The sequence below is a fragment of the Podarcis cretensis genome (genome assembly GCF_951804945.1).
Source record: "Podarcis cretensis genome assembly, chromosome: Z".
NCBI lineage: Eukaryota > Metazoa > Chordata > Lepidosauria > Squamata > Lacertidae > Podarcis > Podarcis cretensis.
In genome coordinates this window covers 50,887,043-50,914,206 of record NC_137184.1, presented here as the reverse complement: position 1 = coordinate 50,914,206, position 27,164 = coordinate 50,887,043, and the positions used below count along the sequence as shown (strand labels likewise).

Sequence of the window (27,164 nt, the reverse complement as noted above, 5' to 3'; positions counted from 1 at the left end):
AATAATTTTATTTCTGTTCTGTTGAAAGCCGCCCAGACTACTACTATCACTACTACTACTACTATTATTATAATTATTAGGGATAGGGCTGTTGTTGTTATTACTATTATTATTATTATTTTATTGGAAGTGGCTGGACTGCATGACACTCAAGGGGCCCTAAAAATGTCATGGGACAGATTGAGCTGTCTCTATTTCCACCATAGAAAAGAAGGGTGGGGGCCAATTCTCTAAAAATTATTAATAATAATTTTATTTCTGTTCTGTTGAAAGCCGCCCAGAGTGGCTGGGGAAACCCAGCCAGATGGGTGGTGTATAAAGAATAAAAGTTGTTATTATTATTATCATCATCATCATCATCCCTGTTGTTGGAAATGTACCAGTAATTGGAATGAAGGTTGATTTCATGAGGAATATTTTAAAACACACAGAGAGAAACAGAGACAGACACAGATGGATCATAATACATATATAAAAATATAAATATGCATATATACCGTATTTTTCGCTCCCTTTAAAGAGCTCCACGCGCCTCTTTAAAGGGAGCACGGCTCTTGTGGGCTTTTCCGGGAGGTGGGGAAAGGGACTGAGGGGCTAAGCCAGAAGCTACTGGCTTCTGGGGTAGCCGCGCAGCCTGCATTCGCTCCATAAGACACACACACATTTCCCCTTACTTTTTAGGAGGGAAAAAGTGTGTCTTATAGAGCGAAAAATACGGTATATCAGTATGATTTTCCTCCCTTTATTTCGAACCAAGGAAAGCAGAATTGTAATATCCTTGTTGCCGGAAATGTAATCATTGCATTTTCTTTGTTGCGTCTGACAGATTGTTTGATCGGTACCGTATTGGCCTGAATATAAGCCACGCTTTTAACTTTTTCCGGTCAGAATTTGGGCGAAAAGGGAGGCTTTTATTTAAGGCAATATGATAGTTTCGTCCCATTTCCCCACTGAAACAAAGTGAAGCATTAAAAAACCGACAAGCTCTTCTCGTGAAATTCACCCTTCGTTTTTATTTCAATATTATCCTTCATTATTTGTCCTTCGTTATTTATTTTCGACATTATCCTTCGTTATCTCAGCTTTCCGCATGCCGTGTTAAGAACAGTCGGTTTTCACATTATATTATATATATATATATATACACACGTGTATGTTTTTATTAGCCTCTTACAAAAAAATGGTGTCATCCCATTGAATGATTTCCCGCTGTTTGGAGCATAAAACTGCAATTATTTTTTTCCAAAAAAAGGACTTTCTTTTGGGGATCTTAAAGGGGCTGGAGTGATTTTTCCTCCAAAAAGCAGGACTAACAGGTTGGAGGACCTCCTCTCTCTCGCTCCGACATCGGTTTCCTGCGCCGACGAAATCCCCGGACTGGGAATAATCCCATTTTTGGGTCCGGCTGGGTCGAGTGAGATCATAGAATCATGGTTGCTTTTGAAAAGGGACCCCGGGGTCATCTAGTCCAACCCCGGCAAATGGGGATGAGCCGATTGGCTGGTGGGTAGTTAGAGCAGGAGGTCGGCAGCCGCCTGGTTAGAGCCTCGTGGTTAGAAGACCAGTCCAGGGTGCAAATAATACTGATTGTTATTATTATTATGAAGAGGGAGGGAGGGAGTCTCTCAGCCCGGGCGAGTGCCAGGTTAGAATTTTGTTCCCCGGCCCATCAGCCTCAGGACGGCGAAGTTGTAGGTGGCCGCAATGATGAACGTCACCTACGAAGGAAGGGGAACAGAAGCAGAATTGCTAAAACCCATTCCTCCTGGTTTCCCTGACAGCTCAGCAGGTCTCCTCCCAGGACCATCGGAAGGAGTCAGCAGCTGAGTCCTGCTGATTTTCCAGGGTTCTGCTGGAGACCTCCATCCCATCCTTTGCCCCACGTGTGGTTCAAACCCTCCACCCAGAGATGAAGAGTTGTGGGAAGCTGTCCTTACCAGAGCCACCAAGGTGATTGCCGCTCCCACGAAGGCCGCGATGAACAGGTGGAACGTCATCTGGAACTGTAGGATGAGGAGAAGAGGGAGGATGAGGAGGAGAATGGGTCACCCATTGAAGGAACTCAACGTAGAAACAATGGTAGAAAGGAACATGAAAGATCTCTAGTCTTGACCACTGAGAACTCACCTCGGATGTCTTGCAGATGGAGAGAAGGCTCTGGCCACACACTCTTCCCGGGGAGGCATTCCATGGCAGGACACCTGTGGTGGGGCACCAAAACACAGAACAGTTGAGAGCTGAAGGACCACCTCACCCCACCTCCTTGGTCCCTCTTGAAATGTGAAGGAGGCCCACCAAGATCCTGAGAACATCCTCCCAGATCCTGATAACAAGTTCGTGTTCTACAAAGACCCTGAGCCCACCATCAGGGTCCATAGGATTCTCCCTAAAGGCAGGACCTGACCTTCCCCCCCCTTGAAAATCCCTTGGGTTGACTCATGTGACGTTGGAGGACCACCAAGGCTCCTGAGTTCCTTCTTCAAGGTCCTGGTGGCAAGCTGCTGGTCTACCAAGACTCCAAGATCCTTACTGACCTTCATCCCTCTCGAAATTCATTGGGTGAGACTCGTGGGAAGATGGGGGTCCCCCAGGACCTTGAGATTCTCTCAGGTCCTGCTACCAACTTGGTGTTCCACAAGACCTCAAAAACCTTCTCCATGTCTGTCAGGGGCTCAGGAGCAGAAGCACAGGGAAGAGGGGAGATGGAGAGCGAAGGGGAAGAATCTGAGGGCAGCGTAGAAGAAGATGACAGTGGCCCGAGAGATTCCATGAGCCTCTCCAGCGAATCGGAAGATTCACAGAAGGGGGCGCCAGTGGCCAGGGCAAGGGGATTCCCAAGGGGGACACTCCAGGAGCAAGGGGCCAGCAGGGACTCCCAGAGTAGCAGTTGGAAATCAGGACCAGCTTCCCCACCAGAGCATAGTGGGGGGGAAGAGTCCCAGGTATCGAGGGCAGAGGATTCCACACCAAGGAGTGAAGATAAGTCAGGGCTGGCCACGCCTCCGTCGGAGAGCCAGACAACGGAGGGGAGGTCAGATCCGGGCAGTATCCCGGAAGAGGGAAGCAGTGACAGAAGCAGTGTGACGGTCAGGAGGAAGGTCACTGGGTTGGCGCGAGAGGCAAGTTCAAATGTACAGGACAGCAGAGAATGAGGACTGGGAACCGGGTCCTAAAGCCTGCCGGAGACGGAGAGGAGTCAGCCGACTCGGCGTCGGAAGAGTCCAGAAAGGGGAAAGCCCCGGCGGGCAGGAGGACCCAGAGGAGGAGAGAACAACGGAAAAGGTGGAGCAGGGCTAGGATCTTAAACTGGTGTCAGAGGGGAGGAGATTCAGACGGGACTTCGCCGGTCTAGGGTTTAAGACGTAGGGATGCGCGCTGCGGCTTTGGAATGGAAGTTGAACTTCAATAAAGACTTTTGTACATAACGACGATCGGGCGTTGGTCCTCTGTGAGCTGGGACCTAGGGGCAGCTCTGACAGTAAGTCCCGTCTCCATAAACCTTCGCAGCGTGAGTTGAAGCGGCGAAGGGCGAAGCTTGGTGCTTTGCGAGCTCACGAAGATCGGGAAGGATGAGTACGGATGAAAGAATGGCAGCCTTGCAAGAAGCAGTCACAAGGCTCAACATGGAAATAGCAGCATCCAGAAAGAGGGAGGATGAAGCAGCCGCCACCTGCCAGGATCTGCAGACCAGGTTGGAAATGCTGATCAAACAGGGGTTGCCGGGTGCCAGACCGGAGGGAATTGGTCTCGGTAAGAGGGGGGGCAGCCTCGTGTCCCATTTCAACGGGAGCCTGCAGCAGTATCCTAGTTTCAGAGCAGACCTGGTTTTTGCGCTCAAGTTGCTGCAAAAGGACTTTAGAGATGAGCAGGAGAAAGTGGGCTTCATACTAACTCATCTCCATGGGGAAGCAAAGGCATGGCTGCGCAATCTGTGGCGCGATAATGACCCAGCCCTCCAAAATGCGGATGCCTTTATTAAAGCGATGGATGCTTGTTTTCTATCGGCTGTGGATGTGGATGTGGCCAGAAGGGAGATCCATGGACTGAAACAAGGCAAAGCCACTGTACGGCAATATCACTCCCGCTTTTTTGCATTGGTCAACGCGCTGGGATGGGAAAAGAACTCAGCTGCCGTCAGGGACCTGTTCTGGGAGGGGCTGAATGGGGCTGTGAAAGATGAAATTGCGAGGGGGGAGAGACCCCAGAGCACTGAGGAAGTCGTCCAGAGAGCGCTGGCGATTGGAGTGAGGCTGGAAGAATGTCCTTGGAGCAAGGATGAAGGGCGTTGGGGACGCACGCCAGCTAGATCACCTCCTTTCTTTCCCAGAGAGACAGCGCGCGCCCAGTCCACGCCTCCACTGGGAGGGGGAGAGGAGCCGATGGAGATAGGTGGTGCCAGGGCTCAGACAGCCACCAGAGCCCCAACACCGGGAGCAGTCAAAGCAAAGGCTCCTAGAGGGAACAGGAAGTGTTACATCTGCGACAGTGCTCAGCATATGGCGAAAGAGTGTCCCCAGAGGATCCACAAGCACACTGCAGCCTCAGCAACAGTAAAGGAAGCAGTGCAGCAGGGGGAACCACTGCAGGGAAACGACGGAGTCTGGCTGGAAGCAGAGCCACTGGGGCCCAGCCAGACGAGTCAGTGAAGCAGTCCCCAGGAATCTTACAGCCCACAGACCCCCTCCCGCCCAAACCAGTGGTGCAACTCACTGCATCGATCCAGCTACCCAATGGACTAACCATGGAAGTTCCTATCACTATTGATTCTGGTAGTAATGCAGACTTTGTAGGAGTGGACTTCATCAAGCAACATCGCATAGCACTCCTACCAGCCACGATGCCCCTGCACGTTGTCACGGTTGATGGCAGAGAGATACTGGGAGGACAGGTGGTACAGCAAACGCCGCCAATGGTGATGCAGATTGGAAATCACCGCGAAGTCATCAGCTTCAACGTCACTCACCTGTCAGACACACCCATAGTATTGGGCATGAGTTGGCTGCACAGGCACAGCCCGGCATTAGCATGGTACCAGCGTCAATTGACCTTCTGCTCATCCTACTGCGCAGAACACTGCATCCTGACTAGCCAGGAGGATGAGGGGCAAGAGGATGGGTCGCAGCTACACTTGGGCATGCTGCAAGCGGTACCCGACAAGTACAAAGGGTTTTTGGAGGTCTTCTGCGAGAAGGAAGCGGACAAGCTGCCCCCCCCCAGACCGTACGATTGCAAAATTGACCTCCTGCCGGGGGCGACGCTGCCGACTGGAAAACTGTATTCCATGTCTGAAGACGAACTGCAAGAGCTCAGGGAGTTCATAGATCACAACTTGAAGCGGGGATTCATCCAAGAATCCAAAGCAGTGGGGGGCAGTCCTGTGTTCTTCATGAAGAAAAAAGACACGCCCCAAAAGAGGCTTGTAGTTGATTATAGGGTCATAAATTCGAGGACAAAGCCCACGGCATTCCCCATGCCCAAAATCGACGACCTGCTCGCGACGGTGAGGAAGGGACGCATCTTCACCAAGCTGGATCTACGAGGGGCGTACAATCTTATACGCATGCGGGAGGGCGATGAGTGGAAGACGGCCATGTTTACGCCCCTAGGCACCTACGAATATAGTTATGCCATTTGGTTTACAAAATGGCTCCCACTGCTTCCAAGCCTTCATGCATCACGTGTTAGCGGGACTCCTCTACAAGAAGTGCGTCTGCTTCCTGGACGACATCCTGATCTTCTCGGAATCGCAGGAGGCTCACGAGAGGGACGTCAAGGAGGTTCTGCAGAGACTGCGGGAGCACAGGCTTTACGCCAAGCTGGAGAAGTGCCAGTTCGACATGACGGAGGTGGATTTCCTGGGCTACAAACTGTCCGACAAGGGACTGGCCATGGACAGTGCCAAGGTCCGCTCAGTGTTGGACTGGAAGAGCCCGCGCAATCGGAAGGAGGTCCAGAAGTTTGTCGGCTTTGCCAACTTTTATCGCAAGTTTATCAAGGGGTTCGCTATGCAGACGGCGGCCATCACGGACACCCTCAGCTCCAAGAAGAAGAAGTTTATCTGGACAGAGCAGGCGGAGCAGTCCTTTCAAAAACTCAAGCGTCTCTTCGCGTCCGAAGAACAGCTGCTACGTGTGAACTCCAGCAAACCCATGAGGGTTGAAACAGATGCCTCAGACAGAGCCGTGGGGGCGGTCCTGTTGCAGCAAGATCCGCAAGAGGACTGGAGACCGTGCGCTTTCTATTCCAGGAAACTCAGCAAGTCGGAGCAGAACTACACCATCTGGGACAGGGAGTTGCTAGCCATCCATGCAGCCTTCAAGGCGTGGCGGCACTTCCTCATCGGAGCCAAACACACAGTGCAGGTTCGCACGGACCATAAGAACCTGGAGTACTGGCGCACGGCGCGGTTCCTGAACCAGAGACACATCCGCTGGGCAGAGTTCTTTGCGGATTTCGACTTCAGGATAGAATATATCCCGGGAGACAACATCATGGCTGATGTGCTATCCAGGAAGCCGCAGTATCTCGAGGAAGCGGCACCGGTGGCGGCCAAACACATTTTCGCACCTAGAGCGTGGGCATGCGCTTCGACCACCGTGGACCTGGAAGCGGTACGTCGCGCGCTGCAAACAGATTCCTTCGCACGATCCAAGATGGAGAAGTGCGAAGCGGCACGGCGAAGGACGACGAGTTCCAGATACGCGACGGCCTACTCCTCCACAAAGGGGCCATCTACGTGCCGGGAGACGACCTCCGCGCGAGAGTACTACAACAGTTGCACGACGCACCCAGCGCCGGACATTTCGGCGCGGACAAGACGGTGGAATTAGTAGCCAGAGACTTTTGGTGGCCCAAGATGCGGGGAGAAGTCGCGGATTACGTCACTAGGTGCGACACTTGCCAAAGGGCCAAGCCAGTGCACAGACCGCCGGCGGGACTGTTGGAACCGCTACAGACCCCGCTCAAACCGTGGGAGAGGGTGGCACTGGACTTTGTCACTGATCTGCCCAGCTCGAGGGGCAAAACAGCAGTGCTCGTGGTAGTAGACTTGTTCACCAAGATGGCCCACTTTATTCCTTGCGCGAAGGTGGCCACAACGGAGCAGACCGCCAAGCTGTTCATAGACCACGTGTTCAAGGTGCACGGACTACCGCGGTCTATCCTGTCCGACCGGGGGCGCCAGTTCATCTCGAGCTTCTGGCAGAAGCTGATGGGCATCCTAAACGTCAAGGTCAACCTAGCGTCGGCAAGACACCCGCAGACCAACGGACAAGCGGAGAGGGTCAACGCCATCATGCAGCAGTACCTGAGATGCTACGCGAATCAGCAGCCCTCGACCTGGGTGGACTACCTACCTCTAGCCGAGTTTGCCTACAACAACACGAAACACGTGTCCACGGGGGTGACACCTTTCTTCGCCAACAATGGACGGCATCCCAGAACCTTCCCGGGATTGGAGAAAGTGGGGGAGGGGGAGCCACAGGGAGCAGAGGCCTTGGCAGCGGAGTTACAGGAGGTCCACGAGCAACTCCGACGGCAGTTAGAGCTAGCAAAACACGCCTACAAAATGCAGGCAGACAGGCACAGGAGAGTTGGGGAGGACATCCGGGTGGGGGACTGGGTCTGGTTAGCAGCCCAGGCAGTGCCGGCCAGATCGTTAGCTAAGAAGAAGCTCGGACACAAGCAGCTAGGCCCTTACCAAGTCGAGGCACAGATCAACCCAGTAGCCTTCCGGTTGACACTCCCGGAGGGTTCCAGAATGCATCCGGTCTTTCATAGATCAGTGCTCACGCCCTACAAGGCACCCCACAGGTTTCAGGCGCCAGGGACAGCACCAGGCCCGCTCAGCGAGGCGCCCACGAAGGGGGGGTCACCGAGAGCAGAGCCACTCAACAAGGTCACAGAGATTTTAGACTCGAGATGGGGGGAAGAGGGAGTTGAATATCTCCTCGCCAGGGAAGGTACCCCGGCCAGCGCCAACAGGTAGGTACCATACTATGCCGTGGAGGAGCACTACCTCAAAGACGAGTTCCATGCACTCTTCCCACACAGACCTATGCCGGCAGATTATTTCGACGAATATCTTTTCACACCCACACTTTCAGCCAGCACGTTTCAGGGGTTCTCATCAGATGAGGAACCAGCACCCGACACACGCTCCCCGGAGGGATCACCCTCAGGGTCTGATACAGACCGCTCTTATTGGTGGGACGATCAACCGGAGGTGGGGTGGAGCAGGGAACTGCTGAAGGGGCCTTGGCAGGCAGCATCCCCCGAGGCGACCGGGGGGGAGACGGACATGGACGTGTTGGGGGAGGATCCTGGGTTCGAGCACAACTGCAGAGAGATGGAAGCAGAGGAGATCGACGTCGACGAGCCCATTCAGGACTGGCCGGACCCAGCCAGCCAGCTGCACACCAGAGGGGAAGGACTGTATCCCGCACTCACCCCCACAACACTGGAGCACCCGGAACCCGCATCCGAAGAGGGGGAGAGGGGAAGGGGGGGCTTTGAGGGGGGGATGGATGTCAGGGGCTCAGGAGCAGAAGCACAGGGAAGAGGGGAGATGGAGAGCGAAGGGGAAGAATCTGAGGGCAGCGTAGAAGAAGATGACAGTGGCCCGAGAGATTCCATGAGCCTCTCCAGCGAATCGGAAGATTCATAGAAGGGGGCGCCAGTGGCCAGGGCAAGGGGATTCCCAAGGGGGACACTCCAGGAGCAAGGGGCCAGCAGGGACTCCCAGAGTAGCAGTTGGAAATCAGGACCAGCTTCCCCACCAGAGCATAGTGGGGGGGAAGAGTCCCAGGTATCGAGGGCAGAGGATTCCACACCAGGGAGTGAAGATAAGTCAGGGCTGGCCACGCCTCTGTCGGAGAGCCAGACAACGGAGGGGAGGTCAGATCCGGGCAGTATCCCGGAAGAGGGAAGCAGTGACAGAAGCAGTGTGACGGTCAGGAGGAAGGTCACTGGGTTGGCGCAAAAGGCAAGTTCAAATGTACAGGAGCGCGGGACAGCAGAGAATGAGGATTGGGAACCGGGTCCTAAAGCCCGCCGGAGACAGGGGGAGGAGTCAGCCGACTCAGCGTCGGAAGAGTCCAGAAAGGGGAAAGCCCCGGCGGGCAGGAGGACCCAGAGGAGGAGAGAACAACGGAAAAGGTGGAGCAGGGCTAGGATCTTAAACTGGTGTCAGAGGGGAGGAGATTCAGACGGGACTTCGCCGGTCTAGGGTTTAAGACGTAGGGCTGCGTGCTGCGGCTTTGGAATGGAAGTTGAACTTCAATAAAGACTTTTGTACATAACAACGATCGGGCTGTGTCTCTGTGAGCTGGGACCTAGGGGCAGCTCTGACAGTGTCCTATTCCACCAGGACCTTGAGAACCTTCTTCCTGGGAGACCCCTCATGAAATTCTTCCTCCCCAAGGTGGCCCAAGAAACTAGGTTCTTCCTCACCATACATCCGGGCGTCTGTGCAGAGGTTCCCGATGCCGGCGGCCGTCTTGGTGGGGTTGGCGATGGAATTACAGGTGGTCCAGGCCGTGAAGTAGACATAGACAGGGACGGCCGAGCAGGCCAGGACCAGGAGCCAGAGGACGGTCAGGACATAGGTGATACCCACGAACTGAAAGGAGGGAGAAGAAACGAGAGTCAGTGATTCGCCAGGAGCTTCCGGAGGACGGGGCATGAGACTGGAGACCTTTGGGACCTGAGGAACTCCCAGCCACTTGGACCTTTCCTCCAGATATTCCCACAAGGGGTGGGCAGATGATCCATTAAAATCCTATTTTCAGGGGTGGCTTATATTTGGGTAATTCTCAGGTGAAGATGGAGACCACCTATTCCATCTCCTAAAATGGAAATAGAGACCTCCTATTCTATCCCCTAAAATGAAAACAGAAACCTCTTCCATCCCACAAATATTTATCTGATTAAAACAGAGATCTCCTATTCCATCACCCAAATATTTTATCTAATGAAATAGGGATCTTCTATTCCATCACACAAATTCCCACAAATCCTTCCATCTATTCCATCCCACAAGTATTAATCTGATTAAAATACAGACCGCCTATTCTGTCCCATAAAATGAAAATAGCGACCTCTTCTTCCACCCCTCATAAGTCAAATCTGGGACTGGGAAAGCAGGAATACTCGGACGCCCGGGATTGGGGGGGGGCCTCCATAGGCACAGCAGGTGGTTTTCTGATGGCACCATGTGTCACAAGTGCGAGTCCCTTGGTGCCAGGAGCGTCCTTCCGGGATGGAGGCCCAAAGGCAGGAAGGGATTAAAAGTGCCCTGCTGGATTCCTTAGACGTGGAATTTCCTCTTTTTTGGCCAAGGACCTTGGAACTAGTAAGTAAAGCCATTCCCAATTACTGCACCTAGAATCAAGCGGAGGAAGGTTTCCATTTTGGAAGGATAAAATCCTTTCTTTACAGAAAGGATCAGCCTTGCTGCCTCCTCTTAATATGGACAACCAGAGGAAGGAAGGACAAGACTTATGCAATATATCCTGGTCATACTCTCCTTAACGCCCCCCACCGTCAGTAGTCTCATGCCCCGGGTTCGAACGGCAGCAGCGCTGGGTGCGAAAGAGGAGAAGATCACCTTATCAGGATGGCCCAGCCATTTTCCCACACAGTGACACACCAGCTCCCAGGAGCGGCCGGGCCGGTGTCCTCGGGGCCCCCTCCCCTTGTGGCCTACCGTGGCGCCCAGGCCCTTGCCGCAGACGGTGGCCCGGTAGTCGCCGAAAACCTGCCGGACAGCGCCAGTGGTGTAGAAGCCTTCAGCGAGCAGGAGGGCACCAAAGAGGAAGAAGAAGCCGGCCACCCCATAGATGGCGTACTGGAAATCGTGGATCCTGGGGGGGAGAAAAGAGAGGGGGGCCGTTGGTACAGTGGGGGCACCCCGAGGGTCATCCAGTCTGACCCCCCACCAGAGCTAGGAGGGATATACGGTTGAAAAAGGACTGCAGAATATTATTCTGATAGAAGATGGATTGTGTGGTCGCGGTTTAACTTGATGTGGATATGCAGTGAAAAACGGATTGCAGAATATGAATGGGAGAATGTATCGGTAAACAAACAGGGGAACGGACGAGGGAACGAAGGTGAAGAAAAGGAACGTCAGGAGGTGCTTACACATCGACTAGGTACTCGTAATCCTGGTAGTTTTTGGAGAAGTAGGTCTCGATCAGGTGCTCGGTGCCGGTCAGGGCTTCGTGGCCACAGCCGCAGAAGAGCGCCACCCCCAGGAAGCACAGGGCCGTGGCCACCAGCGAGGCGAAGGGCGCCCCCACCAGGCAGCGGGCACAGCACTCTAACAGACCTGTAAGGGGGCGGGAAGAAGGAAGGAGAGAAGGATAGAAACCTATTGAGGAAGAGTTGCCTAACCCCTATCCCTGTTGCTATCATCCAGTCCAGCTAGGCAGGAATCTCAGCGTCGAATTACCGGCGGCGCCAGTGCCAGATTTATGTCTAAGCTCAACAAGCCGTAGCTTGGCGCCCCCCCCCCCCTCTCTCTTGGGGGTCCTCCAAAAAAATCAAAGGGGGGAAAAACCTGGATGTACATTTCCAAAAGAGAAGATAAAAAACAAATAAAACCGACATACAGCAACCGTGTTTTGTGTTGTGTAGGCTCCTATGATGTAAGCCTGCTCCCCTGCTCCTCAAACTATCACTGCTTTGCTCATTTCTATATATAGGGTGCCGACATTCTGCATGGACTGGTTGTCTGGCAACATGTGCAAATGGCTTGAGATACCTATGAGTTCCATCAATTACCATATAGCATTTATTCAACACAAAAAAACAGTAGCAATTTGTTGTGGACAAAGGACAGCTGGACATATAAAGGGCCCTGTAACCTTCAGGAGCTGAGGGCCGCATCAAACCTCAATCCCCTGAAACGCATTCACCGGACCTTGGAATCGGTAAGGAAAGTCTTTTCGACTTGCTTCGCAGCAGGGTGGATTTGTTTTGAAATCAAATCAATTTCAGTCACGATTTAAATCACAATTTATATCACTAGTCAGTAAGACTTGATTGAAATCCTTTTTTTACAGGAAGGGTTCAGCCTTTCTGGCATCCTCTGAATATTGACCATCAGAGGAAGGTTTTCTTTTGGGAATCATAAATTCGTTTTTACACGTCCATCAAAAATGACTGATTTGGTTCTATTATTAGAAATACATAGACCAATAATGATGAAATTCTGGTGAGGTTTAAGAAATTCTATTGGGACCACTTTTCTGCTGCATTTGATTGGAAGGAGAAAAACAATTTAAACCATTTATTTCACTAAAACAATAACATGATAGCATATGTATCCACATTAACTGATGTGGTTAAACGATATTATTATTATTATTATTATTATTATTATTATTATTATTATTCAGTCCCACCCCTGAAAGGCGGGAATCTCAATGTGGCCTCGCATCGGAGGGCAACCCAGCCCTGCTAGGCAGGGTCTGGGTTTCTCAGGCTTCAGATGGCTACCTGGAGAACCGGCTCGGGGAACTGGATCCGGGTTCGAGTTCTGTGGAGCCGTGGTTGGTTGGGGTTCAGGCCCGCCGCTAACATTATCTACATTGCGAAAGATACAAGGGTCAGCAGGACGGGCAGGCCTCCCTGCGGCTCCTTCCTCTCCCCTAATAATAATAATAATAATAATAATAATAATAATAATAATAATAATTTGTTATTTATACCCCACCCATCTGGCTGGGTTTCCTGGAATGCTGAGACCCCGCCGCCCCGAGGGTCGTTGAATTGGCAGGAATTTCAAAATAGGAGCAGAAATCTGGATTTGACCCCAAGGGTCAATTGGTCCAATGTTCTGCTTTATCTCTGCTGGGAACAAGCAGCTCTGAGATGCCAGAAACAGTGTCAGGTTTGGATTCGAACTCTCAGCTCATCCTCAATTGTCCATTGTCCTTGGGACAATGGAGCCTTGATCTCTCCATCCCACATTGCCCCCCATCTCACCCCAGGGATGGTGAGGAATGGTTCAGTTAGAGTCCTGGGAAGAGGGCCCCGAGACCTACCTGGCCAGGTGAAAATAGGGGCCTCCCCAATTCTATCCCCTCAATCTTTCGCTGGTGAAAAGACAGACCTCCCGTTCTATCCTCTAAAATGAAAATAGAGAACTATTCCATCCCCTAAAATGGAAATAGAGACATCCTATTCCATCCCCTAAAATCATTATTTTTTTTAATGATTTACTGGTTTTAAAACTGTATAAGAGAAATAATCAAGAAATGTAAAAGACAAGATAGGATTTTTTAAAAAATCCTACATTTCTGAATGGATACTTGTTTTGTACATTAATTAACGTGACCTTCGATCTTCCCATTATGTTCCCGAATTAGGTTCTTTAAAAATGCACAACTTTATTTCCTCTCCTTTTATTTCACCTTATATCAAACCTTATTTGATAAGGTTCTCCTTTTTACAAACAGCTCAGTCGAAACCTGATATTTTGGACATGTTCTTTTACGCAGACTCTGTATATTTCCCATTCTCTGGTAAATTTTTTGTCTGTCACCTTGCTGATAGTCTCGCTAGTTCAACATCCTCTCTTAATTTATTTAAATTTATTTATTTATTTAGTTAGTTAGTTAGTTAGTTAGTTAGTTAGTTTAATTGATTTTGCTAGCCTGATTTGATTGTGATATCCTCTCCCTTCCCACCTTTTGCGATTAAAATCTTGGCAGCAACTCTCCATAAAAACTCTCTTAAACTTTTTTAAATTTCTGCCAGGAATTATGGGAAACAAAATTCCCTAAAATGAAAATATGGAACAAGAGGTCTCTATTTTCATTTTAGGGGATTCTCACCAGAGAAATATTCGGGGGATAGAATTGGGGGTCTTTATTTTCATCCTGCCAGGAAGGTTTTGAGGATTCAAACCAGAGCTCTCTTCCCAGGACTCTAACTGGACCATTCCTCGCCTCTTCATCTCGGGGGTGGGATGGATGGAGGGGATGTGGGACGAAGCAGAGCACAGAGATAAAAAGGCTCCTATTGTCCCGAAGACAATGGACAATGAGGGATGGGCTGTGAGTTTGAAACAATGCTCTCCTTCATGCCGCCTCCCAGAGAGTTGTCCCGGCTGGTACAGAAAACACCAGAACTGAAAGGGATCCCGGCGGTCATCCAGTCTGACCTGGGAATCTCAGGGCAGTTTTGTGAAAATAAACATGGGTTGTTAGGATTTTCGGGGGCCCATTAATGGACATCTTTATTTCACAGGAGCATTGTGTTTTACTCGGTATATATGGCACAAATTAGTCATATATGGCACAGATGGGAAGGCCTGGGATAAAACCAGGAAAATTGGAAATAAAAACCAGTTTGATAGTTTTAATATTCCACCCTCTTTTTTCCCTTCAGTTTTTCAGGGGGGAACCACAACGGGTTCCCCCCAATTTTCCGGTTTTTCCCTAGGCCTGGGTGAATCTTAGAGTCCCTTTGACTGCCAAGCCGATCTCCTGGGTCCTATTCCCTCTGGCTGGCTACAGCTCCAACTCTCTGGCTGTGTAGCAGTTGGTGTCCTGGGTTCGAACCCCTCCCTTCTCAGCTGAGAGACCTACCTGGCCAAGTCGCTGTGAAAGGGAGGTGAGGAGCTGGAGGGATCTAGCCCACCTACCCAATATTTCTCTTGTGAGAATACAGACCTCCAATTCTACGCCCTAAAATGAAATTTTATTTTCTATACCCCAAATATTCCCCTTATTCTATCCCCCTTATTCTATCCCCCAAATATTTCTCTGGTGAAAACGGGGGGGGGGGTCCTTTTCTTCCATCCCTCCAGCATTTCTCTTGTGAAAATGCGGACCTGCTATTCTATCCCCTAAAATGAAAATAGAGACCCCCAATTCTGTCCCCCAAATATTTCTCCAGTGAAAATACAGATCTCCTATTCCATCTCCTAAAATGAAAATACAGACCTCCTCTTCTATCCCCTAAAATGAAGATACAGACCCCCTTCTTCCAGCCCCCCAATATGTCTCTGGTGAAAATAGGGAGGTCTTCTTTCCCACCCCAGAAACACATCACTTTTCAGAGGTCTCAGGACAAGTGGGACAGTCCGGGGTGAGATCAGAACCCGGGACGGCTTCCCAAATCCCTGAGATCCGCCATGGCCAAATTAATGGGTGATGGAGATACTGATAAATTTCCCCCTGGTCCAACTCACCCATCGCCTTGGGGTTCAGGTGAAGTGCAACTGGTCTCTTCTTCAGCTAGGACAACCGGTCGTCTTCTCCTCCTCCTCACTTCGCTGGATTTCTCTCTGCCCCCTCAGATCCTCCAAAGAAAAAGGGATCTGTTGTGTAGAGCCATGCCCCTTAAAGGAGAAGCCAGCCCTGTCTCCTCCTGCTCCTTCTCCTCCCTGTTAACTCTGAGATGGACAAGATCTGCTTGATGGAAAGTCCTAAGATCTGTGGGAGCTTCCAGCTTTGGTGGAAAGTTCTGAGCTCAGGCTAGAGGACCCGTGGCTCACATTCTCTGTGGACCCGACCACCAACTTTTGCTAGCAGGGCAAAGGAGAAGGATCTCAGGGTCTTGGTAGACCCCTCCCCCCATCTTCACCTGAGTCCAACCCAAAGGATTTCAAAAGGAACAAAGGTCAGGTTCTGCCTTTATGGAGAATTAGGTGGACCAATAAAAGAATGGTGGACCTCAGGGTCTTGGTGGACCACCAGGTGGCCACCAGGATATGGGAGAAGGTTCTCAGGGGCTTGGTGGAGCTCCGTCTTCACATGAGTACAACTCAATGGATTTTAAGAGGGACAAAGGCCAGGTCCTGCATTTAGGGAGGATCACATGGATTCTGAGGGTGGACTCAGGGTCTCGGTGGACCACCAACTTGCTAGCAGGGCAAAGAGGAAGGTTCTCAGGGTCTTGGTGGTCCTCCATCTTCACCTGAGTCCAACCCAATGGGTTTCAAGAGGGACTAAGGTCAGGTTCTGCCTTTATGGAGAATCAAGTGGAGCAACAGAAGGGTGGTTGACATCTGGGTATGGGTCTTGGTGGACCGCCAGCCTCACATCGGTCTCACCAATTGAATTTCAAGAAGGAGGAGTTACCAGATCTAAGATAGGGGACACCTGGTTTTCTAGAAAAACGGTGAAGAATCTGCCCTGCTCACCACAATTTCATTGTGATCGGTCGATGTCTTCCTAAGAGCAGAAGTAAATAAGTTACTATTCCAGAAATGAATTTCCCAGATTGGTCAATAGGAAGGTGATGCCAGCATGGCCCAGTCTTTGCGTAATGAAAAAAAGAATTTGTCAATAGGAAGGTTATTGGAAACTGGGATGGCTTCTTTAAATCAGAGACTTCTCCAGGAAATATGGATACCTGAAGGGATCTCGCCTATCTCAGAGGAAAATAGGACTTCTATCCGGGCCAATTCTTCTATTGGAGAACCGCCTTGACCAAAGGAGTCATGGGCTTTGAAGACATTTGAACTCAGGACGTGAGGGAGAAACGGGCGAAGAGGAAGGAACCTTCACTGGGAAACTCCATTGTGGAAGGAGGTGCGGATCCAGAATTGGCCTCCACAATCCCTTACGGAATCACCATTAAAGGGAGGAGGAGGAGGAGGAGAAGAAGAAGATTCTATTCTTCTATATCCTATCCTTCCACCCTCCCCAGTTTGGCCCAGCTCCCCCAGCAGGTGCTGCGAGGGATGCCTTTGGCCCTCTATGGCCTCCTTCAGGATTCGGGGGCTGCCTGGCAGGGCCGGCGCGGAGAGGAGCGGGCTGGCGGAGCTGCCCAGGGGGAAAAACAAGACCCTCTTTGTCTATTCCCAACAATGGAGAATGGAGAACATCCGAACAATGAGGACCATAGATCCTCCAGCAGGAGGGCAGAGAGGTCTTTGTCCCTCAGCAAAGAAGGAGAGGCATTGTGGGGAGAAGGAAGGGACCCCTGAGGGTAATCCAGACCAACCCCACTTCCAATGCTGCAAGGCGACGGTTCCTTCCCCCTCAGCCTCATTGGCATCCCCTATTTTAGAATGTATTCTTCTTTTTACGTGTTTTATTATGTATTTTTTATTTTTTATATATTTCATTTTATTTTTTGTGTATTTTATCATGCATTTATTTGATTACATGTTTGAGAATGTATTATCATTTTTATGTCTTTTATTGACTGACACCAGGACATGAACCCGGGGCGGGAATCTCAGGAATCTCAGCACGTAAGCATGGAGCTGGAAGGTACACCCAGGGTCATCCAGACCAACCACCCTTCCGACACTGATTTCTTCCACCTTTTACACACAAAGGTTCAGCCTTGCTGGTATCCCCTTCATCTTGACAAACCTGGAAGACATAAACTGATAATGATGAAATGAGGGTGAGCAAGACAGGTTTGATTTAAACCCCATTGATTTAAATCCCCCTCTATTTTGCAGAAGGATTCAGCCTTGCAATAATAATCATCATTAGAATTTATATACCTGGAGGTCTCAGGGCAGCTCACAAATCAATGCTTCATTTGTGACCTTCTCATCAGCTGAATTTTAAATGAATTTCATATTTTTGTTGGGGGGGAAATCAAAAGCAAGAATACCTCTGCATTGTATGCAGTCTGGACCTGTTGGGACCCCCAAGGGTCATCCAGTCTGACCCCCTGCAAGGCATTTTTTTTTAAAAAAATATATTTTATAGATAGAATTGGGTGTGGCCATCTTTCAGCAGGAGTTCTATGATTCTCAAGTAGAAATACTAAAAATTAAAAAATAGGTTGTTACATGCCAACCCTTAAAAAATAAAATTACAAAATGTTAAAATATATATTAAAAAATAAATTAAGAAATTATGAGCATATGAGGTTTAGCATCTTTTAAAAAACTTACTTTAAACATAGTGCATTGTGAATACAGGAATAAAATGGGGTTTGCGTCTGCTACCCTAATGCTTTACTGGGAGTGGTGGGGACACTATTTTGTTGCAGAAAATGACAACAGATTTTAAATGTAAACGACCTAAATTTTTCTCCTAGGGGAAAAACACTATTTTGTTTAAAAGAGCGCTTTTGCCCTCGTCAAACATGGCGGCGCCGCCTTCACTCCCCCCTTTTCGCAATCTCTTCTGTCCTCTTTTCCTTTCGTTGCCCCCGCGCTTTAATGGACCTCCGCCTGCCCTCGTCGAAGGTGGCCGGGCCGGCTTCGCCCATCCGCTACTACGACTCCTTTTGCCCTCACTTCCTCCCTCGCCTGCCAGTCTTTTTACCAGAGATGATAGGAGGTGAGGGCGACCATGAGCATGTGCAGAAGGCCCTGCCCAGGGGAAGCCCCTTCAGCCACTTACCCCAAAGTCCTTCTGCACCCCGCCCTTCTTCCCTCCAAAGGTCCTCCTTTTGGGGGAAGGAGCCTCCATGGCCCAGCGCAGTCGACCTTGGGACCGGCGCTCTGCACGCGCCAGAGGCTTCCCTGGAGGCTTCAGCTGGAAGACTGGATCGTATCAACGAGTTGCAGGGATCCCATGGGTCAGTCATGCTTAGGATCGCATTTTATCCTCTTGTCAATGGTGCCGTTTTCAATGGAAGAAGAAGAAGAGGAGGAAGAATATTTTTTTTTCTGGGGGGACGCATACCCGCAAACATTTTGCGAATCTCAGTTTGGCCTCATGGAGTGGCAGTACAGTATTTCAATAGGAGTAGGAAAAGGAGAGTAGCCCTAAATGTTTTTGTTTTTTTTTTAAGAAAGAAAGAAACAAAGCACAAATAATAGGATAAATGTCTCGCCTGCCCCTCGGGGTTCTTTTCTTTCCAACTCTCCCATTCTATCCTCTCCTTCCTTGAGCTGGAAATTTGCTAAGAGATTTTCGATGATGATGAAGATGATGTTGATGTTAATACTACTAATAATAATAATAACTGATAATAATAAACTCTCCCATTTTATCCTCTCCTTCCTTGGAGATTTGCGAGGAGAGCTTCGAGGGTCATCATCATCATCTGATTTATTTATTTATTTATACATACATACATACATACATACATACATACCCCGCCTATCTAGGGTACCTCGAACTCTACTTCGGGGACTTCAGGGCGACCTCCCCGGCGCACCCAACCCTGCCGAGAAGCCACCACGACCACCAAGTCCTGCCTGCCTTGCCTCTGGGTGGCGCGCGCGGCGGTGGCGCTGGTGGCTCCCCCGGGTCCGCCCCTTGGGCCGCCCTCTCCCAGCGAGCAGGGGGCAGCGCCACCGTCTAGAGATCTGGCTGGATGCCACGGAGGGACAGCTGTTGGGCAGCTCGGGCGAAGGCTTGGTGGTGGCATTTCGGCCGGGTTGGGGGGTGTGCCAAGGAGGAGGTAGCTCCCGAATCACGGAGACAGCGGGTTGGCTGGTTGGAGGGGCGTGGGAAGCGGGCACACCTCGGAGATCTCGGCAGAGTTGGCCGCGCCCAGGAGATCATTGGCTTCTTCTGGCTCAGAGGAGACCTCTCCTGCTCAGGAGCAGCTGCTGGACTGCTTGGACAAGTGGAAGAGCTTGGTGGTGGACATCTCGGCAGGGTTGGTGGTGGCCAGGTCTTCAGGAACCCTCCGAGATATACTGGTTGGCTCCTTGCGGCCGGCGCGCTTAGCTGGGAGCAGCGGGACCAGTTCTCCTGGACCACTGCTATCTCAACTGGTGGTTCCTCACCAGTTCCCCACCTCTCCTGAGTCCTGCCCAGCGCCATGTCGACCTCCTCCGAGGAGGAGTGGAGCCTGGACCCCTTGGCCAGCCCCGAGGACAGCCCGCGGCGGGGCTACCAGCGCGGCCCCAGGGGCAACCTCACCATGACCACCACCAACCAAGCCTTGGTGCAGCTGGTCTGCCAGAAAAACCTCCACCAGCCCGCCGACACGACCCTCCTCTCCATCCTGCTGTTCTTCCGCAGGTGGGTGCTGTTAGGGAGGCGGAGGGGAGGCGTTCGGTGCCACCCCAGACCAGGGCCACCTGTCCTCCTGGGTGCTGGAGCTGAGAGACGTGGCTTGGGGCTGGATGACCACCACTGATGGCCCCATCCATCTTCTCGGTTCTGCGTCCTCTGCTGTAGCTGGGCGGGCGCTTCTCCAGAACAACAGGAAGCGTGCGAGCCGACACGTGTCGTGTAAGCGTGTCTGGGCGTGTCTCCGCACATCGGGGGCCCAGAAGCAGCTGGAAAATCCCCCGAGGAATGGGAATGTAGATTCAGGGGGTCATCTAGTCCAACCCCAAGCAAAGCATCATGAAATCATAGAACAGTCGGGTTCGAGGGAAGCGGGGAACCCAGCCAGATAGGCGGGTTGTTGTTGTTGTTGTTGTTGTTGTTGTTGTTGTTGTTATTCAGTCATGATTCCAGAAATGAATTCGCCAGATGATGCCTGCAAGGCTGAGTCTTTGCGTAAAACCGGGGAAGAAATCATAGGGTTGCAGCGTCGGAAGCGGGTTAGACTGGATGACCCTGGGTGTCCCTCCTAGAAAAGACATCAAAATAAAAATACATAATAAAATACATAAAAATAAAAATGCACAATTGCATGGCAGGGGGTTGAGCTAGATGACCCTGGGTGCTCCTTCCAGCTTCATGCTTCAATGTTGACATTCCTGAGATTCCCGCCCCAGGTTCGTGTCCTGGCGTGCCGGCCAGCAGGGAACTGGGAGTCCTGCCAGGACCAGTATCCTCCCAGCAGCTGGAACTGGGTGCCTGCCAAGCAGGGAGAAATAGAAATAGAAATTTGGATCAGGAGAGGCTGGGAAGAGAACGGCGTGTTCCTCTTCCCAGGAAAGAAGGAGGAGGTGGCGGGTTCGAGGTCCGTGCTCCAGCATTATCTGATGTTCTGGTGCATTGTGTGTGTGTGTGAGGTGGATTAGGTTTTTCTATACTGAGATGCCTGCTTTAGGGGGGTTAGTCGGGATAACCCTGGGTGTCCCTTTTGTATGGAGATTCCTGCAGGAGTTTGGGCTAGATGCCCCTGGGTGTCCCTTCTATTACATAAGAAAATACATAAAAATAAATATATATAATAAAATACATAATAGTAAAATAAAACATCTAAAAATAAAAAATACGTAAAAATATGTAAAAATAAAAATACATTCTAAAATTATATAATAAAAATGCATAAAAATAAAAACACATGACAAAATACATAAAGATAGAAAGGCATTAAAAATACATAAAAAATAAAAATACATAATGCAATACATCATAAGAAAATAATGAAATACATATTTAAATGAAATACATAAAAATAAAAATGTACAATTGCATTGCCGGGGGGGTTGGGCTAGATGACCCTGGGTGTGCCTTCTCTTGGGGGATTCCTGCTTTTTTGGGGTTGGGCTGGGAGAGGGTGCTAGAAGGGAGGGTTTTGGCATGGTCTGAGCCACAACATATTTTGCTCCCTCCTTATGTAATCTTGAACTTGCCCACGAGGTTTTGGCATCTCTCAAACCTTCTTCCTGTTTTTCTAGTCCTGCATCTGCTGGCAGCCAAGCCCAATCTCTTGCCAGGGAGTGAGAAACAGGCATGTAGCGATCCAAGAATGATGGACAAGGGAAGGGGACCCTCAGGGTCATCTAACCCAACCCCATGCAACAAGGGACCCCCTGGAATGCAGGAATCCCCCAAGAGAAGGGATACCTGGGTCATATAGCCCAATCCACTGCAATGCAGATACGAGGTTGGCAATTGGGGCCAAGTGGGCGGAGCTTGTGCTTGGGTGGGCGTGGCCTCCCCCAGGTTAGAACATCGGGTTAGAGCCCCACTTAGTGGCATAGCTGTCAACTTACAGATTTGAAAATAAGGGACCAGCAGCCTTGAAAATAAGGGACCAGCAGCCAAAATATGGGACCTGCAGCCTCACCTGTTCCAGGCACTCCAGTCTTCCTGTCCTCCTGCAGTCTGGTCAAACTCATGCTGGTAGCTTCAGGAACACTGTCCAACCAACTTTGCAACCAGAGGTTCAACTGAATAGAATCTGAATCACAGGCACCACAAGGCCTATGCAGCCTCAACTTAAGATGGCACGTGCAACAAAATGGCGCCCAGCATTCAAAAACCTCCTCAGCTTGCATTAACTAGCCACACACAAGGCATGCAAGCTCCACCCCCCAGTCGTTCTTAGACTTCTTATTGGGTGAGCAACACAGCCAAGCAACACAGTTGGAGCCTTCCTCCTCCCTGGCCAGCAGGGAGGGAGGGAGAGGAGCTGCCTCCTTTGAAATTTAAGGGACATCATTTAAGGGACATCCATCAATAAGGGACAGCAGCAGGACATGGCGCTGGAATAAGGGACTGTCCCTTCAAATAAGGGACACTTGACAGCTATGCTTAGTGGCCATTTTTTCCAGCTCTCAAAATTCCCCCTCGATCCAGGTGGGAGACAGGTGCACCTCGGAAAAGGAGCTGATCTGGGTCTCACTCCACTTTCCCTTCTTCTTTCCCCACTCTTGCTGCAGCGATCCGGATTCGAGAGCCATCGGCGACAAGATCGAGCAGGCCCTGGTGAGTGTCGCCTTGAGGGGGCCGGCGCCTGCCCACCCCGCCCCCATCCCTGGCGCCCACCCCGCCCCCATTACGGTTGAGATTCCTGTCCTTGACTCAACCCCAATCTCTCCCTGACAGGACCTGGTGAAGACCCATCTGGTGTACACCGTGCGAGAGGAGGTGGACCTCCTGAAGGACCAGATCCAGGAGCTTCTGGAGAAGAACGGGCGTCTGCAGCGGGAGAACCACCTGCTCAAGAACTTGGCCAGCCCAGAACAGCTCCAGAACCTCGAGTCCCGTCAGCCCCTGCAGGTCCGGCCACCCTGTCCTGAGGACCCAAGAGCCCGGAAGATGAAGGTCCACCAAGACCTTGAGATCCTTCTCGCAGGTCCTTCTAGAAAACCAAACTCCCATCTTAGATCTGGTTCCTCCTCCCTCAATGCCGAACCTGGCATTCCTCCCACTTGAAATAAACTTGGGGACATTCAGGTGAAGTTGGTGGTCCAAGAAGACCTCAAGAACCTCCTCCCAGGTCCTGCTACCAAGCTTGGTGGCCCATCATGACCTTAAGATCCCCACCCCCAAAGGAACTCCAACTTGGGGACTCCTTCCCTCTCTCTCAGTCTGCTAGAGATCAGAATGGACTCAAACTCAGGACCGTCCTGGGACGAGAGAACCTAGTGTGGGGCATCATGATGAAGACCTGGGTTTCTCCACTGACGTCTTCTGGGGAGAGAGATATCGGCTAGCTGGATCAGGGGAATGCTCTGGATGTAATTTATATTGTAATTTATCAAAGCTTCTCTCTTTGAAATTGGAAGTTTGGCATTTACATGGGTAGTTTCTATAATCTATCTATCTATCTATCTAATCTATCTATCTATCATCTATCTAGTGTTCTTGCTAAAAGTTTATAAATTATAATAGCGGTTTTTTTGGGTGGGGGAAGAGGGCTGATTGTTTTTCTTCCATTAATGATTTTTGAATATTCTGTATTTGCATATTCTGCGTTTTGCGTATTGTGATTTTTATACCTGCAGGGATCGGGTGGCCTAGCAATAAATAGAAATGGAATCTTCTTCTGTATCCTGCTCTGTTGGGTGAGGGCAAACCAGAGCATGTGCAGAGGGCAGCCAATCAGGAAGCCATCCTTAGCTCCTCCCTTTTTCCGGAGGAGCCTCCATGGGGTGGCTCTGGGCAATGGCACTCTGCACGCAGCCAAAGGTGCCTTTGCCACTGCCAGGAGAGTGGCAGTTCAAAGGGGTCTATTGTGGGATCATAGAATTGGCAGGGTGTAATTAACAAATTTAAGAATGAATCATAATGAGGTGAATATAATCTTCATAAAATTTCATAAAAATAATGATTTTAACATAATTGTTGCAAAATTTAATAGCAAATCATAATGATGTGACTATAATCATAAGATTGAATAAAAACAAGAATTTTAAAATAATTGTTGCAAAATTTAATAATAACAAGGTGAATATAATCTTCGTAGTTTAATAAAAATAATAAATTTACTACAATCATTGAGAAATTTAATAATAAATAATATGTGAATATAATCTTCGTAAAATTTACCAAAGTAATAATGTGAATATCATCATTGCAAAATGTAATAATAAATAGTAATAATTTTAATAGACTATCATAGAACCGTTGTAAAATTTAATGATTAATAATAATAATAATAATGTGAATATACTATAAAATAGTCATCATAAGATTTAATGATAAATAATAAGTTTTAATATACTATGATATAATAATCATAATCATTTTATATTACTGTAATTAAATATGTACAAATACATAATCATAAACAAGTAGCATGGGACACATGGGTTAAACCACAGAGCCTAGGACTTGCGAATCAGAAGGTTGGCGGTTCGAATCCCCGCAATGGGGTGAGCTCCTGTTGCTCGGTCCCTGCTCCTGCCAACCTAGCAGTTCAAAAGCACATCAAAGTGCAAGAAGATAAATAGGTACTGCTCCGGCGGGAAGGTAAACAGCGTTTCCGTTCGCTGCTCTGGTTCGCCAGAAGCGGCTTAGTCATGCTGGCCACATGACCCGGAAGCTGTCTGCGGACTGGACATAATGGTCTGGGGTCCCTTTACCTTTAAACAAGCAGCAGCAGACCTGAGTAGAGGGGCACAGGGAGAGATGTAATAAATAATAAGGGTATAAATAATAAAATCATTATTATTGTTGTTGTTATTATTATTATTATTATTACCTACTCCTATTGAACTCCTGCCTCTCCATGAGGCCAAACTTAGATTCACAAAATATTTAGGGGTATGCGTCCCCCCCAGAAAAAAGCACTGATGATGATGTTGAAGGTAATAGCAGGGGAAGCTGGCGGTGCCATATTGGAAAAGGGAAGGCACCCTTTGGGCAGCAGGCAAAGGAAGTGAGGGCAGAAGCTAAGGCTTTCAAGAGCTGAAGGCACACCCGCCATCTTTGACAAGGGCACTGGGGCCATTTTTGAAGCTGAAGCAAAGGCGCCATTATGATTAGCAGCAAGCGATGAGGGAATTTTCAGAAGTGGGCAGAGGCACCGTCGCCATTTTGGAACAGGGCAGTTCCTAAGTGGGCAGAGGAGGCATGGGCGCCATTTTGGAAAAGGACAAAGGCACCATATGAGCGGGAATTGCCATGTGAAGTGGGCAGAGGAGGCACGGGTGCCATTTTGGAAGAGGGCAAAGGCGCCATAATATGAGCAGAGAATGGGCAGAGGAAGCAAGGGCGCCATTTTGGAAGAGGGCAAAGGCACCATATTATGAATATGGATGAAAAGAGAAAGCGGTCAAGATCTATTTCCAGTTTATTTCCTTTATTCCTTCCCGGAATCTCGCTTCCAAAATCTAAATTCAATTAAGTCTCTTCTTCTTCAAGTGAAATCAAAATCTCTGCCAAATTTCCATAGTGCAATTTTGTAGAAAAAGAAAGAAAGAAAGAAAACATGATTATCATTTGATTGATCTGGATTTTCCATAAGAAAAACAAGAGGAATCTTGGCTAGAGGTTCATGTGGGAGACGGCATTTGCACCTGGCTCCCGAATCCGCTTTCAATTGAAAAGGATGGAATCTGGATCCTGATTAGCCAGTTGTGCGATGTGTTTCAAAACATCCTTTTTGGTGATGATTCCCAGGAGTTTCCTAGAAAAGAAAAGAACAGTTAATTTGGAAGAGAATGGTGGTGTAATTCTCAAACTCAAGTCTTCACCAAGGTCCCTATTCTGGGGTCAGGGTGGATGAAAACTAATTTTAATAAACTCGATTTAAATCCAATCCACCCTGGTCTGAAAAATCTTCCTCTGCTTGTCCATATTGTATCCAGCACCCACGTGTCTAGCACCCGGCACCCCTCACACCCAGCATTCACATGTCCTGCACCTGGCACCTCTCACACTCAGCACCCGCATCTTTTGCACCCAGCACCCATGTGTCTCGCACCCGGCATCCCTCACATCCAGCACCGATGTATCTCAAACTCAGCACCCCTCACACCCGACACCTGCGTGTGTCACACCCATCATCTCTCACACCCGGCACCTGTCTTGCATCTGACACCTCTCGTACCCACTGCACACCCGTCTTGCACCTGGTGCCTCACCCATTGTGCGTCACCAGGCACTGTCGGAGGCCTAGCTTCCGGAAGATGTCCACCACGATTTCCATGGGTGTGTGGTCAGTGACGGTGAAGGGGCTGAGGTCGAGGATGGGGCGGAGATTCAGGATGGGTGGCGAGTTTGGGGGCAGCGGGGGCGAGTGGTCGGAGAAGGAGACCATTGAGGAGGTCACGATCCCCTCTTGGGTCTGGCGAGCGTTTTCTGGAGGTGGGGGAAAGAGAGAGGAGGATTGGTCCGGGTGCAAAACTCAGCCAACTGAAATTCCCCCCTTTTATGGAAACGCCTTGTTGGCGTTTCAATCAATCCCAATGGGGATTTGAACCTGGACCTTGACCAGAAACTGAGAGGAAGAGGATAATGCCAGCGAGGCTTAACCTTTCTCGAATCCCTCACCAATGGAGATGAGCAGGTCCCTCCGTAGCACGAAGCCCACCAGGCGCTGTGACTCCCGGGAGAGCACCACCGGGTACCCGCTGTAGCCGGTGGAGCCCAGCACCCCCTCTACGTCTCCCAGGGTCATGGCATCCTGTGGAAGGGCAGTCAGCGGCGGGTCGGCGGGTCGGCGGGGGCGCATGGCGTCGGCGGCCAGGGTCTTGTGTGTGAATTCCTCCTTGGCCTCGAGGAAGGGGTAGCCGTTGAGGCGGATGTGGGAGTCGTAGATGCCCTGGCGCCCGGCTGCCGCGTCGGCCACCCACTTGCTGGTCACGGCGGCAGCCATGAGGGGGACAATGTACTCCAGGCCGCCCGTCAGCTCGAACATGATGACCACCAGGGAGACGGTCATGCGGGTGACGCCGCCTGGAAGGGGGGAGATGAACCGGCAATTATTTAAAATCAATATTATTATGAAACCAAATTTTTAAAATTAAAAATGAAATCAAAATTTTAAAATTTGAATTCTGTTTTAAATTGGACTTTTAAAACATTTATATTAGATTTTTAAATATTTAAATTGGAGATCTTTTGGGGTTTTGGGGTTTAAATGGTTTTTTAAAATTTAAATTGGGTTTTTCAACATTTAAATTGGATTATTTTGCTCCATTT

General features: G+C 49.8%; 3 protein-coding genes across 10 annotated transcripts in view; 1 reads left to right on the top strand and 2 right to left on the bottom strand.

Moving 5' to 3' along the window:
• Positions 1-987: 987 nt before the first annotated feature.
• Positions 988-18,678, bottom strand: PLP1 (proteolipid protein 1). Of its 4 annotated transcripts, XM_079962902.1 has the most exons (9): positions 18,330-18,678; positions 15,203-15,313; positions 12,502-12,588; positions 11,143-11,329; positions 10,607-10,862; positions 9,451-9,619; positions 2,128-2,201; positions 1,938-2,003; positions 988-1,718 (listed from the first exon to the last, which is right to left on the bottom strand). In XM_079962902.1, the coding sequence occupies exons 2-9, from the start codon at positions 15,204-15,206 to the stop codon at positions 1,647-1,649; spliced, it is 915 nt and encodes a 304-aa protein (XP_079819028.1). In that variant the 5' UTR covers positions 15,207-15,313; positions 18,330-18,678; the 3' UTR covers positions 988-1,646. The 4 variants fall into 4 exon arrangements, with proteins under 4 accessions (XP_079819028.1, XP_079819030.1, XP_079819027.1 ...); XM_079962904.1 differs by lacking the exon at positions 18,330-18,678 and having other exon boundaries at positions 10,706-10,862; positions 15,203-16,662; XM_079962901.1 differs by lacking the exon at positions 18,330-18,678 and having other exon boundaries at positions 15,203-16,653.
• Positions 18,679-19,232: 554 nt separating this feature from the next.
• On the top strand, positions 19,233-23,559 carry LOC307208287 (protein bunched, class 2/F/G isoform-like). Of its 2 annotated transcripts, none has more exons than XM_079962950.1 (3): positions 19,233-19,907; positions 22,454-22,499; positions 22,620-23,559. In XM_079962950.1, the coding sequence occupies exons 1-3, from the start codon at positions 19,705-19,707 to the stop codon at positions 22,947-22,949; spliced, it is 579 nt and encodes a 192-aa protein (XP_079819076.1). In that variant the 5' UTR covers positions 19,233-19,704; the 3' UTR covers positions 22,950-23,559. The 2 variants fall into 2 exon arrangements, with proteins under 2 accessions (XP_079819076.1, XP_079819075.1); XM_079962949.1 differs by lacking the exon at positions 19,233-19,907 and adding an exon at positions 19,931-20,841.
• A 651-nt stretch (positions 23,560-24,210) lies between these two features.
• Positions 24,211-27,164, bottom strand: part of LOC307208202 (H(+)/Cl(-) exchange transporter 5-like) — a 29,509-nt gene continuing 26,555 nt past the window's right edge. For 3 of the 4 annotated variants that reach the window (XM_079962746.1, XM_079962749.1, XM_079962748.1), the window contains 3 exons: positions 26,514-26,918; positions 26,105-26,321; positions 25,304-25,647 (listed from right to left, as the gene is read on the bottom strand). In XM_079962746.1, coding sequence (XP_079818872.1) covers positions 25,557-25,647; positions 26,105-26,321; positions 26,514-26,918 — 713 coding nt within the window. In that variant the 3' untranslated portion in view covers positions 25,304-25,556. Of the gene's footprint in view, positions 24,624-25,303; positions 25,648-26,104; positions 26,322-26,513; positions 26,919-27,164 lie in introns of those variants that run through there. The other variant, XM_079962747.1, reaches the window with a different exon arrangement.